The sequence below is a fragment of the Hemicordylus capensis genome, chromosome 2 (assembly GCF_027244095.1).
Source record: "Hemicordylus capensis ecotype Gifberg chromosome 2, rHemCap1.1.pri, whole genome shotgun sequence".
Lineage (NCBI taxonomy): Eukaryota > Metazoa > Chordata > Lepidosauria > Squamata > Cordylidae > Hemicordylus > Hemicordylus capensis.
Window position 1 is genome coordinate 413,688,771 of NC_069658.1, and position 13,789 is coordinate 413,702,559.

At 46.0% G+C, this 13,789-nt stretch overlaps 1 protein-coding gene across 1 annotated transcript in view; it reads right to left on the minus strand.

The window, feature by feature from the left end:
- The window catches only part of CEP95 (centrosomal protein 95), a 53,622-nt gene that overhangs the window by 36,009 nt on the left and 3,824 nt on the right, over window positions 1-13,789 (minus strand). Inside the window, exons 2-5 of the mRNA XM_053293789.1 lie at window positions 8,528-8,644; window positions 5,893-6,000; window positions 3,934-4,047; window positions 1,107-1,203 (exon numbers count right to left, since the gene is read on the minus strand). Coding sequence (XP_053149764.1) covers window positions 1,107-1,203; window positions 3,934-4,047; window positions 5,893-6,000; window positions 8,528-8,644 — 436 coding nt within the window. The remainder of the gene's footprint in view (window positions 1-1,106; window positions 1,204-3,933; window positions 4,048-5,892; window positions 6,001-8,527; window positions 8,645-13,789) is intronic.

A 13,789-nucleotide genomic window follows, 5' to 3' on the forward strand; every position in this document is an offset into this window, starting at 1 on the left:
TTCATGAAGAGAGGTGCGCGGGAAGTCCATTTGTGTTTACTATGATTGTTATGGTTATTATTGTTAAAAATTAATAAAAATTGAATTTGCAAAAAAAAAACCAATAAAATAAAATAAAATTGACTGAGTGGACAACAACAAAAACTTGTGAGCACAGGCATGTGCGCACACCTTAGGGAACCACGCCCTAGACAGAAGGCCTCAATCTATCACAGGCTGGATGCCATAGAGCCCTGTTTGACTTAAACGTTTGCTTTCAAGGAAACTAAATCAGTTATGTACACTACAGTATAAAAGAAAGCACAAAGAACAAGATTAGAGTATTTAGTAGCTTAAGATGCAAGGACTGGTATCAAAGGGTATACTGAAGCTATTTCTTACCACATGTATTTGCTATTGGAACTAGTATGGGAATGGAAATCAGAGTGACTTCAGACACTGCAGCAGCAAATTTTAAACGGATATTTTGATGTTGTGTTGACAGTGACCTGCACATTCTTTCATCTACGCTGGTATTACGGAAGGTGCATGTGAATCATTAACCATGCTCCCAAGTGGTAGCTACAGATCCCGGAATGCACTGGGGAAGACACCAAGAGAGCACATACTGCCTCTAGCAATCTCCAAGTCACCATGGAGATCCTTGATTCCAAAAGATGCTGTATAAATTAAATACAAATGTAAAACAGCAGCTGAACTCATCTGCTCAGCAAGTAACTGACATGTTATTTTAACGCATTAATTTTATACACTTTACCAGATATGCAACATGTGATTACAACTGCCTCAGGATTGATATAACTTATACAAAGACATGAGGCAAATGTTTCAGATAAGCAGGCCACCACTTGAAACTCTCTCAGAATGCTTGAGCAGTGTAATGTCTGAAACCATTCTCAGGTATTACGGATTTGATCACAAGGGATGAGAAACAGCAGCCTATCAGGATCACTCAAAAAACCTAATGGGGTTCAGTCCAGTCAACAGACAACTCCCAAGAGAACCCACATGAGATACCATCCACTTGCAGAGTACCAACGTGTGAAATACTTTGTAACCTCTGTGCAAAAAGTTGGCAGACCAAAGTAATCATGAGCCAAGCTTACCCCATAGCTGATGGTGGCTTCAGGGAGGACACTGTTGCTTGTTTGTCCTCCAAAGAAGTGCCTTGAACTTCACCTGTAGCCATCTGGTTAGGACCACCTATTTATAAGCAACATTATGAGACTTCTGCCAGCCTTAAAGATGAAAACTACACTCATACCCGCCTCTTCACCCCTTCTCCAACATTTCTGCATTGGCATGTCTGCTAGCATATGAGATTACCAGCAATATGTTATTTCCCCCCTACTGTATAGCTTACACATCATCCTTATGATACATAAGGAATGCTGGCCTAATTCAGGAGTGCAGGCCAGCACTTCTTCAAACTTTGACAGGTTAGATTACCTTGGAATTAGCATTTCTTTATTCTAAAACAACACTATTGATTTTTTAAAAACAATGTTCATATTGCTTTTGAAAACTGTTTCTATAACAAGGAAGATCAGCTAAAAAGAAAAGCAGGTTAGTGATTTAAGAGTCCAGTTAGGACTAGTTTTATTGAAAATAGAAGACTGAACTAAAAACTTGATATCCTGCTTTTGTTGATACAGGAGAGTGAAAACAGATTTTAAAATTCCATTTTTGTCACAGCCAGCTGCTCTCCTGAATCAGCCTCTGAAATACTGGGAAGAAGTTCTAGATCTTAACTTGAACCTACTCAGTTGACAGCAATTACATTATTTTTGATATATTCAGACCATTTTGAAAATGGCAACATTGCATGTGCTAGCTTCCAGGTGCAGTTCAAGATTACTACCTATAAAACCCTAAACTGCCTGGGTCCTATATAAATTAGGAAGCAAAGCCTTTCTCTCCATATGGCCTCTCCATCTCCCTTAAGATCTGTAGGGATAGGCCCTTGCTTGGAGTCCCTTCCTTTGCTACTGTATCCTGCAGAATCAAGTACTCAGCAAGGCCTGCCACAGCTCAGCCTTGTAGACATTTAAAAAGTATTCCAAGAAGTTTTTGTATAGGCAAATATTAGGCAGAATTGTACAAAAAGCTTTTCAGTGTTGCCTTTTGTGGGTCTCTGCTTCTTTTATAGCTTTAAGAGCTATTTAGAAATAGCTGTATACGCCATCTGGAATGTTAGAACAACTGAGTATTTTAAGAACCTTATGTTTCCACATTTAGAATATTGCTCATGAAAAGATATTCAACAAAAAGCATCAAATAAGATGATATGGGTTCCAAATCACAATCCATTTTTAACAAGAGCCCTATAAAAATCAATAAGAGATTTCCAATGTGTGTGGATTGTGCTACCAATAAATATTAACAAAGGAAGTCTCTCTCTCACACAAACCATCTTTTACTCCAAATATCAAGAAAGCACTAAGCATTGATCTTATTGTTTACTTTATTCTACATCATTGTTTCTATATTGAGATTGAGAATATAAAGATTTCTATATTAGGCGGTATAGAAATTCAATCAATCAGTCAATGCAGGCAGAAGAACTCACAGAAAAGCATTCCTAACTTTTACTAGGGATGTGCATGGAACTGGTTTGGAGGCCCTTTATGGGCCTCTGAACTGATGGCGGCGGTCTCCCTTTAAGAGCGGGGTAGGGTGCACTTACCCCTCCTGCCACTTTCCCTCCGCCGGCGTCCATGTTTCTTAATGCACAACAGGGCGGCAGCGTACCTCCCTGCCGCCCTCGTCTTCCAGATATGACCAGAAGTTGCCGACGTGCTGGTGCGTGCAGGTGACTTCCGGTCCTATCCAGAAAACAGGGCAATGGGGCGGCAGGGAAGTACGCTGCCACCCCGATGGGCATTATGAAACATGGATGCCAGCAGGGGGAAAGGCAGGAGGGGTAAGTGCACCCTCCCCCGCTCTTAAAGGGAGACCCCTGCCGCCTTTGAGCCTCACTGCCACGGTTCCGTGCACATCCCTAACTGTTACTCCATGTTTACTGGCTATCTCAAGGTCTAGCTCTTTCATCTAGAAACTCAAAAAGGCTATTCACATGAGCAGTCTAACACAGGCTATGGTAGCCAGCCTGGGTTAGGCTGCTTGTGTGCAGTGCTGGGATCGGGCCAATCCAGGCGTTGCCTGCCTGCCCCACCCTACTTTTAACCCCAGCCTCTAGCCAGGGTTAAGGGGGCAAGCACACACACAACCCTGGAGCCAGGATCATGCAGCCCAAGCGCGTGCAGAGTCAGGCACCAAGAGAATCCTGGGGTATTCTCCCAATGCACAGCACTTGTCTTGCGGTGAATTGTGGGATATCCAGAGGCCGGAACTCATTGTCCTGGCCTCTGGAGTTCCACACTGCTCCAAGCAGCACAGATCGTGTGGGAACGCAAATCGTGTGTCCCACCAACGCATAAGGATCATTGTGGGGGGGAAGTGAGTTTGGAGTAGCCTTCCCTCCCACTCAGCGGTCGTATGAATAGCCTTAGTGTGTTCTATGAGGCTCCTAAGCCTCATCCAAGTATTGACCAGCCACAGTTCTGCTCAGCTTTAACAATGTGAAAGCACCAAGGGCCCTCAGTGTATTCCAGCAGTTGCAAAGACTTCTTCCCAGAGGCTAAGCTGAAGGTAATGTTAAAGAACAGGGCTGCTGTCAAATATAGCAGTCCCACGTCATGTTTCCTCTCTCTGCTCCATACTATTTAGGGCAACTTGCCCAGTGTTGTGACATTATGGTGTACATTCCCACACCCCTACTCCACAATACGACATATGCTGAACGAGATATTACAAAGGGAAGACTGGAACTTGACATGGGGGTTCTGTTTCTGGCAGTAGTTTGGTATTCCTCATAGGTATTAGATTTCCACAGAAGTAGCACAAACCATTTACTCTGTCCTTTTTACTCACCACCATTGTGAGAAGCAGTCTCACTAAGCTCTTCTGTCAGGTACTCAAGCAAGCCATCAAATATCTCCAAGAGATTTTTAATAGACTCTTTATCTCCTTTCACAATGTTCTCCCCTTGACAGAAATATATGTTAATGTCAGCAGAGAAAGAAAAGACATGGATGGTGTATAGATTGGTCTTGGGTGGAAAAGAAGCACACATTTAAGCGAGAGCACACCCCAATTAAATTAACATTCCTGATAAATGCAACAATCTGCTTAGAGTAATAGTGGGCTGTGCAGCAGTTCCCTACTGGAATGCCCATTCCGGTAAATGAGGATTCTTATTTAAAACAAGGAAGCTTATTTGGGCTCTGAAAGGAAAACGCAGCAAAAAGGAAAATAGTATATGCATACCAAAGGCAGTTTTCCTTTCTCACTCCAAATGTACCAGACCAGGTTGTTGTTGTTTTTTTAAAAAAGGGAAGCACCTGCTGCCAACCTATATGTTGCATTAAGCCCATTTTAACACCAGTAGTAAACTGGAAGTATCTTTGTTGTGAAAAAAGCAGCCGTGATAGAGCTGGGTCCAGACTGGGACCACAGCAGAGAGAGTTTAATGTTTCCCCACAGCATGGTTTTCCTGTCAAAGGTTGCACATGCACACCCTTGAGGCAGTGATTTGTCCCAAAAACTCCTATTTGATGTGAATAGTTACACATTTCCATTAAGGAGAAATGCTGGATTTAAAGAATACAGGTTGTCATGTTTGTGCAGATGTTAAGTGCTGCTCCTGAGTCAGGTAGTCCCACTATGACAATTCACAAAATCTCACAAATGATCCCTTTTCAAATTATAAACATAAGTGCTAAAATATACTACCAAGGCAGAAAGTGACAGACGTGTGTGTGTGTGTGTGTGTGTGTGTGTGTGTGTGTGTGTGTGTAAAATAATAATTTTAAGAGATAGGCAAGCTATATTAGAGGCACAGAACACTGTTTAATACATTTACTTGTAAACACAGTTTAGTTCACACTGCCAGCTCTCACTTTAGCGCTAACTAAAAATATTGCCCAACATACTGAGTCAGAGTTTCATAAAGAGAATTCTTCTGCACACTCATTGAGTGGAAGGTGATTTTCAGCTATCCGCCTTTCAGTATTCTCTGTATTTTCCCCCCATCTATGTGTGGAATGAGTTTGGTTCTGAGCAGCAGTATCAAGGCAGTGTGCACACATGCAGTCAGAGTGGGGCCTTCCTGATCTTTCACCAGAGCGGGATCAAAAATTAACTCAGCAGACATTTTTAAAAATGTGTGAGCGTTCGCACGCCTTAGCAGGAACACTGCCCCCTTTTCATTCTGTAGCTGTCTGTGCCTCCCAAAAATGTGTCCCTGAGGGTTGCGGGTCCCTCAAGCAGTAACAGGGATTCCCAGATGTTGTTGACTACAACTCCCAGCATCCACAGCTGCAACAGTCTTTGGCTGGGGATCATGGGGGTTGTAGATAACAAGATCTTGGAATCCCTGTTAGGGAACACTGCCCTCAAGATTTAATTTTCAGGAGGCAGCTGGACCTTGTGCTGTTGCACAAGAGTGCTAATAGTTCTGAGTGCTGATCCTCAGCAGTGGGCTGCTGCTCTTACAGAGCTCTTCTGGAGCACAGGCAGCTCTCTGAAGCATTTGCGCTCTTGCGGCAGTTACACAAGGGCTCCCGCTGTGTCCCCTACTTATGTGCACCCTAATTGCTAGGATGTCAGCCAAGCAAGCACAGGATCACAGTCTGAACAAAAATAAGTTCTACTTCTATGCCAATTTCAAAATTACATGCAAGAACTAAATTACTGCTAGCCCCGACTGACAAGCACTCACATATAGTCCCATTTACCCTAAGCAGTAATCGTTTCCAAGGCTGGGTCTCAATCATTCTTTGTATATTTCCCCCCCAACAAGCTACTGACTATCAAGTTATAGATACTCACCAGTTATATGCGATAAGCTGACTTGCAAGTAGTCCAGTGCCAAAGAATCTATTACTGCCTGCACATTATGTGCATCATCTTCTTGGCAGCAAGGCATGGCTATGAAATCTAAAAAGTAATATTTATTAATTAATTATTTATTTATTCAATTTTTATCCCACCCTTCCAAAATGGCTCAGGGCAGTTTACAATTAAAACAAAACCATTAAATTCAGTTAACAATTAAAACAAAAATTATAAAACAGTATCAAACAATTAACAATTAAAAGATCATAAAACAGCAATTAAACAATCACAACAACAAAAACTTGGAAAAACAGGTTACAACATGAAAACCAATTACAACTATTCAAAAACCCTGGAAGGCCAGGCCAAACAGATAGGATTTAAGGGCTCTCCTGAAGGCCAGTAAAGAATTCAAATTGCAGATTTCTGCCAGGAATGCATTCCACAGCCCAGGAACAGCTACAGAGAAGGCTATAATCGAATTACATCACACTGTTATTGCATAGGACCAAGAAATTGCCTACTTCTTAAATTATCCAGAAATATCTACATAAATCTTTTCATAGAAGTTAGCTTGTAGAAGAGTACAAAAGCAAGACATCACACAAGAACACTGAATTGTTACTGCACACAGTGCAGTAAACACACTCTGAAGCAGACATTCTCACATTTTCATGCATGTAACTTAGCTGGGGCAACTGTCAATAAAAGACCAATAGATAAAACAAAGTAAGCCCAATGGCTTACATCTAAATTAAGAATTGTATATGGGGAAAGCTTCCACATTTGGGAATGCCCAGATTTCCAGCAAGTCCCCCTTCCTTCTGCAATTGCCTGTGCCTTCTGAAAAATATGTCCCCAGTGACTGAGGAACTTTCAGGTAGGGATGTGCACAAAACTGGTTTCCTGGCTCGGCTCATATCCAGACCAGATTTGAATTGACCCCACCCGGTTTTGTGACCGCTCGAATTGGACCCAGTTAGAGTTCGAACCAAGCCAGTTCAAAACATCTCAGAGCCCTACTGGTAAAGGGGAATCCAGTGAGGATTATTAATTACCAGACAGGGAGGGGGCTTCCCTATACGCAGAGCATGCAAGAGTGGAGTAAGCAACTTCTTACCAGTGCTGCTGGTGGCGGCTGCAGTGGCAGCATCTGTAAGGGGGTGGACTGGTGGCCCCCCCCCCCGCTACTGGCCTTCCCTGGAGTAGGCAGGGCCTCCAACAGCCCAGTTTGGGCCTCTGCGCATGTGTGAAGGGCATTTTACTGACCTTTGTGCACGCACAGTCGTCAGTAAAATGATCTCTATGTGTGCACAGAGACCCAGACTGGGCCGCCAGCGGCCCTGCCTACTCTGGGGGAGGCGGGCTGGGCACTGCACTTGTAAGCAGTGGCTCAATCCCCTCCTGCCTGTTCTACTTTTAGGGAAGCCCTACTGCCCCCGTTTTACTGTTAAAGGGGAATCCTCACCGAATTCTCCTTTACCAGGAGGGCTCTGAGCCAGCTTGGTTTGAACTACGCCCGGTTCAATTCAAATTCAGACCTGGTTCGTCTGGGGGTAGGCAGGGTTCAACCTACCGTCCCCTGAGATGATCCCTCTTTAGCCTTCCGGTGGGCAAGCCACACACCCAAATGACCTGCACTGCTGGGAGCAGCATAGATGACTATCCACGCATATCCCTTGTGGGGTATGTGGAGGCTGGGAAAATGAGTCCTGGCCTCTGTTGCTCCATGCCGCCAGGAGCAGCATGGATAGTCAGCTGGGCTGCTCCAGCAGCATGGAGCAACAAAGGCCAGGGTTCATTTCCCCAGTCTCCACATATCCCACAAGGCACTGTGCGTCAAACATGGTGCCTTGGGGGAATTCCCCTGGCAGATGGGCACTCTAGGTGCCCATCTCTATGTCTCCTCGGCTCTGTGGAGCTAAGGAAACACACTAACCCAGCAGCCAGATGAAGGGAGTGCTTGTTCCCTTAGCTTTGGCTATAGCCAGGGTTGGGAGAGGGGTTAGGCTGCATGGGAGCACCAGGTTCCATGCGTGCCACAGTGCTCCACACGAGCAGCCTGGCCCAGGCTCAGCTGCTCGTGAGTACAGCCTCACAATGTAGGCCAATGTAAATCGCAATTGATCAGCTTAGACATAGTGGTTTGCTGAAACTGCCTTCAGAAGTTCTAAAACGTAGGTTGTTGGGGAAGTGAAACAAATAATGCACTTGGGAGAGGAATGGGCCCAGGTGGTGGAATAAAGCTGGTCTGAGATTAATACAGAATGTAAAGTTCTGTTTCCCCCCCCTTGAATTTAGTTATAAGAGCAGAGGGGCTTTTCAGAGAGAAAACAGTGTTTTCTCACTCTCACGAGGTTATTAAAAGTCAATGGATGCAGACTGTATGTTGCCCACTTGTCCATCTGCACTAATTATGGTATGTTACAGATCCCTGAAAAACCATTGTCCTAGAGCAGAGCGCCACAACTTCAGCCTTGCAGCTGGTTTTGGACTACAACTCCCATCATCCCCAACCAGTGGCCAATTGTCAGGGATAATGGGAGTTGTAGTCCAATAACAACTGGAGGGCCAAAGCTATGCAGCCCCATCCTAGATACATAAGACTGTAGAATACATGCATTCTTACCTGGAACCTTCTCCCCTAATATTGACTCATAAAGATGAACAAACATTTTAGCACCACAATCAGAGAGGTTATTAACACGCAGGTCTATGTTACATTTTGCCAGAAGATCATTGGCAGCTATAAAAATAAGAAAGGAAAATGTTATGGCTTACCAGAGAGGTACAGAATATTTATTTATTTATTTATTTATGCATTTTTATACCGCCTTTGGTTAAAAGATAGCCCCAAGGCGGTTTACAAAAGTTAAAAACATACAAAAAAACACAATAAAAACATCATGCTAAAAGTATAAAAACATATAAAAACAGGCATAAAACAATACAACAAATAAAAACACCCAGAAGCAGCAGTAAAAACGATTATGTAAAAGCCTGGGTAAAAAGCCAAGTCTTTACAAGCTTTCTAAAAGCCGTGATGGAGTCCGAGGAACGAATGGCCACTGGGAGAGCATTCCAGAGTCTGGGGGCAGCAACAGAGAAGGCCCTGTCCCGAGTGTACGACAGCCGGGCCTCTCTCATTGTCGGCACCAGGAGCAGGGCCCCCTCAGATGTCCTCGTCAAGCACGCAGCAACCCTTGGGAGCAGGCGGTCCCTCAAATACCCCGGGCCCAAACCATTAAGGGCTTTAATGGTCAAAACCAGCACCTTGAATTGGACCTGGAAACGAACTGGTAGCCAGTGCAGCTCTTTCAAAATGGGGGTGATATGTTCCCAACGGGCAGCTCTGGATAAAACCCTCGCTGCTGCGTTTTGCACTAGCTGCAGTTTCTGGATATTCTTCAAGGGCAGCCCCACGTAGAGCGCGTTACAGTAATCCAGCCGCGACGTGACTAAGGCGTGGGTAACCGTGGCCAGATCTGCTTTCTCGAGGAAGGGACGCAGCTGGCGCACCAGCCGAAGCCGTGCAAAGGCACCCCTGGCCACCGCCTCCACCTGAGCTTCCAAAAGCAGAGCCGGGTCCAGTAGTACCCCCAAGCTGCGTACTTGCTCCTTCAAGAGGAGTGCAACCCCATCCAGAACCGGTAAAATCTCCTCATCCCGACTGGCTCTCCTACTGACCAACAGTACCTCCGTCTTATCCGGATTCAATTTCAGTTTGTTAGCCCACATCCAACCCATCACAGCCTCCAGCCCCCGGTTCAGGACATCCACCGCCTCCCTAGGATCAGATGACAAGGAGAGATAGAGCTGAGTGTCATCCGCATATTGCTGACAACTCAATCCAAATCCCCGGATGACATCTCCCAGCGGCTTCATGTAGATGTTAAACAGCATGGGGGACAAGACCGAACCCTGCAGGACCCCACAGGCCAACGGCCACGGGGCCGAGCAGTAGTCCCCCAGCACCACCTTCTGGACCCTCCCCTCAAGAAAGGACCGGAACCACTGCAACGCAGTGCCTCCAATTCCCATACTCGAGAGGCGGCCCAGAAGGATACCGTGGTCAATGGTATCGAACGCCGCCGAGAGGTCCAGCAGAACCAACAGGGACGCACTCCCCCTGTCTAGTTCCCGGCGTAGGTCATCCACTAGAGCGACCAAGGCAGTCTCAGTCCCATACCCGGGGCGGAAGCCAGATTGAAAAGGGTCCAGATAATCCGTATCATCCAAGACCCTCTGCAGCTGGGACGCCACCACACGCTCTATCACATTGCCCAAAAAGGGAAGGTTAGACACAGGTCTATAGTTGTCCAGGCTGGAGGGATCAAGGGAGGGCTTTTTTAATAGAGGTCTTACCACCGCCTCCTTAAGGCACGATGGCATCCTGCCCTCCCTTAATGAAGCATTAACCATCACCTCCAGCCATCTGCCTGTCCCCTCCCTGGCAGCTTTTATTAGCGATGAAGGGCAAGGGTCAAGAGCGCACGAAGTCGCCCGCACACTGCCCAGGATCTTGTCCACATCCTCAGGCCGCACCAACCGAAAAGAATCCAACACAACGGGACCAGATGGTACCAAAGGCACGTCTGCCGGAACTGCCAAAACTCTGGAGTCCAGGTCAGCACGGATACAAGCAACTTTATCTGCAAAGCGACAGGCAAACCGATCACAAAGAGCTGTAGATGACTCCTCCCCCATTGTCCGGGGGGAAAATGTGGAGCAAGGTTTTCACCACACGAAACAGCTCTGTTTGTCTGCACTGAGCAGACGCAATGGAGGCGGAGAAAAAGCATTTCTTCGCCACCCCCACCGCCACGGCATAGTCCCTAAAATGGGCTCTAGCCCATGTTCGGTCGGATTCGTGACGATTCTTCCTCCAGCGTCGTTCCAGCCGTCGTCCGAGTTGCTTCATCGCCCTAAGCTCCGAGGAAAACCAAGGAGCAGAACAGTCTCCACCAAGCCGGAGAGGGCGTTTGGGGGCAACCGTGTCAACAGCCCGGGCCATCTCTCCATTCCAGAGATCCACCAAGGCCTCGACAGGGTCACCAGCTCTGGACACTGGAAACTCCCCAAGGGCCGTCTGAAATCCAAGCGGATCCATAAGCCTCCGGGGGCGGACCATCTTAATCGGCCCACCACCCCTGCAGAGGGCAGACGGAGCAGTCAAACTAAACCCCACCAGGTGATGATCTGTCCATGACAAGGGAGTGGTCTCAAATTCCCCCACCTCCAGATCATTTATTTCCCGGTCGGCAAAAACCAGATCCAGAGTGTGTCCCGCCACGTGGGTAGGGCCCAATACCAATTGAGACAGGCCCATGGTTGCCATGGAGGCCATGAAATCCTGAGCCGCACCCACTAGGGGGGCCTCAGCATGAACATTGAAATCCCCCAAAACAATAAGCCTGGGGGAACCCAAGGCCACCTCCGAGACCACCCCCGCCAGCTCAGGTACAGAGACTGAAGTGCAGCGGGGTGGTCAGTACACCAACAGAATCCCCAGCCTATCTCGGAGGCCCACCCTCAAGGACAAACACTTGAAATTCTGAGATTGCCTGACCGGGCACCTGGAAACGGGGAGGGTCTCTCGAAAGATGACTGCAACGCCTCCTCCCCGACCCTCGAGGCGGGGCTGCTGCACGATCTGGAAACCTGGAGGACAAAGCTGTGTTTGACTCCATATGCAAAGAATATGTTTGCATATGGAGTCCTCTACTAAGGGCTCCAAATGGATTTAAAGTATATTTTGATTTGCATTAAAAATAGAAGTCTGTTGTATTTTTTGAAGAAATGAACTAGGGTCCAAACACTGCTAACAATTCATATCTCTGTTCTCCAACAATTCATGAACATCTCTGTTCTTCAACAATTCATTAAAATCAATCTTGTAGCCTTTTATATACCTACTAGTCATGAAGCCCGTTACATTAATGGGCGCTAGGAGGATGATTATCAGGCGCGCTGCTGTGGCCCGCTTCTCCAGGCCACTCGCTCTGCCGCTGTTGGCCCCCGCCATGACGGCAGCCTGCGAGTCCCCTCAGCTACTGGTAGCAGGAGAGCCACTGGCTCTCTCCCTTCCTCGCCTGCCTCTCCCTCACTCTTTCCCCTCCCTTCCCCTGCTGGTGGCGCTTCTCGCGATAGCTGGGAAGGCCGGCACCCTCCCTGCCCGCCTCCCTTAGGCCGCCTACTGCTCTCGGTCCTCTCCTCCTCCTGCCGCCGCCGCCACACTGCCTGCGCCTGGCGGCTCCAGCCTGCTTCTCACCGCCCTCACATCAACCCGCCCTCGCTCTCTCGTTCTTCCCCTTCTCCTGCCCCGTGTGGCTGGCTGGCTCCCTAGGGTGTCCTGGAGTCCCATGGTACTCAACGCCGTCCGTTGCTGCGTACGTGTGCGCCACGCATGCGCAGAACTCCTGCCAGAGACACGGACACAGGACACGGACGCAGGTACCTTAGGGTTTTATTATATAGGATATCCTCACTAATGTTAGTGCAACACACACCATTTAGGAGCCACAATCAAATCTTTGTAGAAATAACACATTAGTATGTACACATTGTCAAAGTTTATTAAACATTTCATGTTTCAGCTAGGTGTGGCTAGCAGAAATTAAATGGTCACATTAACTACATGCCTCCACTGGAAATGTAATAATGACACTGTGGTAAAGTTTTGCCTTTGATTTTTTTTTTTTTAAACTGTCTGATTCAGTATATAAAGGCTTCTTGTTTTGGTGCTAGGAGGGATTACTAGAAAACCAAATAACTTAAGTGGAGACCACACAATTTCTACAGGAACATGCCATCCATAGCAACTAATTTCTTTCTGTACAGTCTAACACCCAATGTACTAGGTACATTATAATAGAAAATTAGCAAAAGGGGGCTAAAGCAGATTTTGATGAATGATAAGAGCTGTAATGCCACTGTAAACATTTCATTTGCTTATATAATAATATAGTGTAGTGCGATGTGGCTGGGCAGCGAGATGTGAATTCCCACTTCCTAAATACAGTCTTACAAGTGGAGGACTTCAGGACTGATAGATATTTAATTAGAACCAATATATGATAAAGGTGCCTAAGAGACATAGTAGCTATTCAAAACACTCATTTCAGCTGTTTAAGGCTGAATGTGGCCCATAACATTATTCATCAGAGCAGCTTCCTTTTCATACTTTGAGAAAGACATTTATGACATAGCATTTCCAGGCAATGTCAAAAGCATATGTAGGAGAGAGAATATACCATTACAACAATATTTGCAGGTCTGCAGTCAAACCCTAGTTGTTACTGTCTGTTCTATAACATTCCTAGGGAAATATTCCTGATTAGTAGTGACGTTCAGTTCCCTGACTCCGATGAGAGCTGTTCGTTGTTGATCGATTTTAAGCAAAAGTGTCTTATATGACCACAACATTTGCAAGAGCTGCTGCAAAGAGTGAGATGTACTGTCAATTGCTCTTATGTAGGGAGTAACAGTCTTGTATAAGTATTGCTTTGTCAATTTTGCTGCCATTTTCTATTGTTAACTGGGCCTTTTGCAGTTTTGTTCTGAACAAAACTTTTATTTGCTTTAAACAAATAAATGAATGATATATAATGCTTGGAGCCACTTTAATGAGATGGCTCCATTTGGGTACCAATGCTTGGTAGGTCTAGATACTCTTCATCTGTTTCTACACCAACAAACATTGTTCAAAGGCTTTAGACAAATTGGTATGCATCCTGCCCTAATATATCTGGCAGTCTGAGCAGATAAAACTTGTTGAGTTATTGTTGCATATGTAGAACATATATAAATTGAACTTTAAATATGAAGCACTGAGTCAGTTTTTGGTAGTGTGTTACAGATTTGTTTTTCTGGCTGGCCACTATCCAAGTCT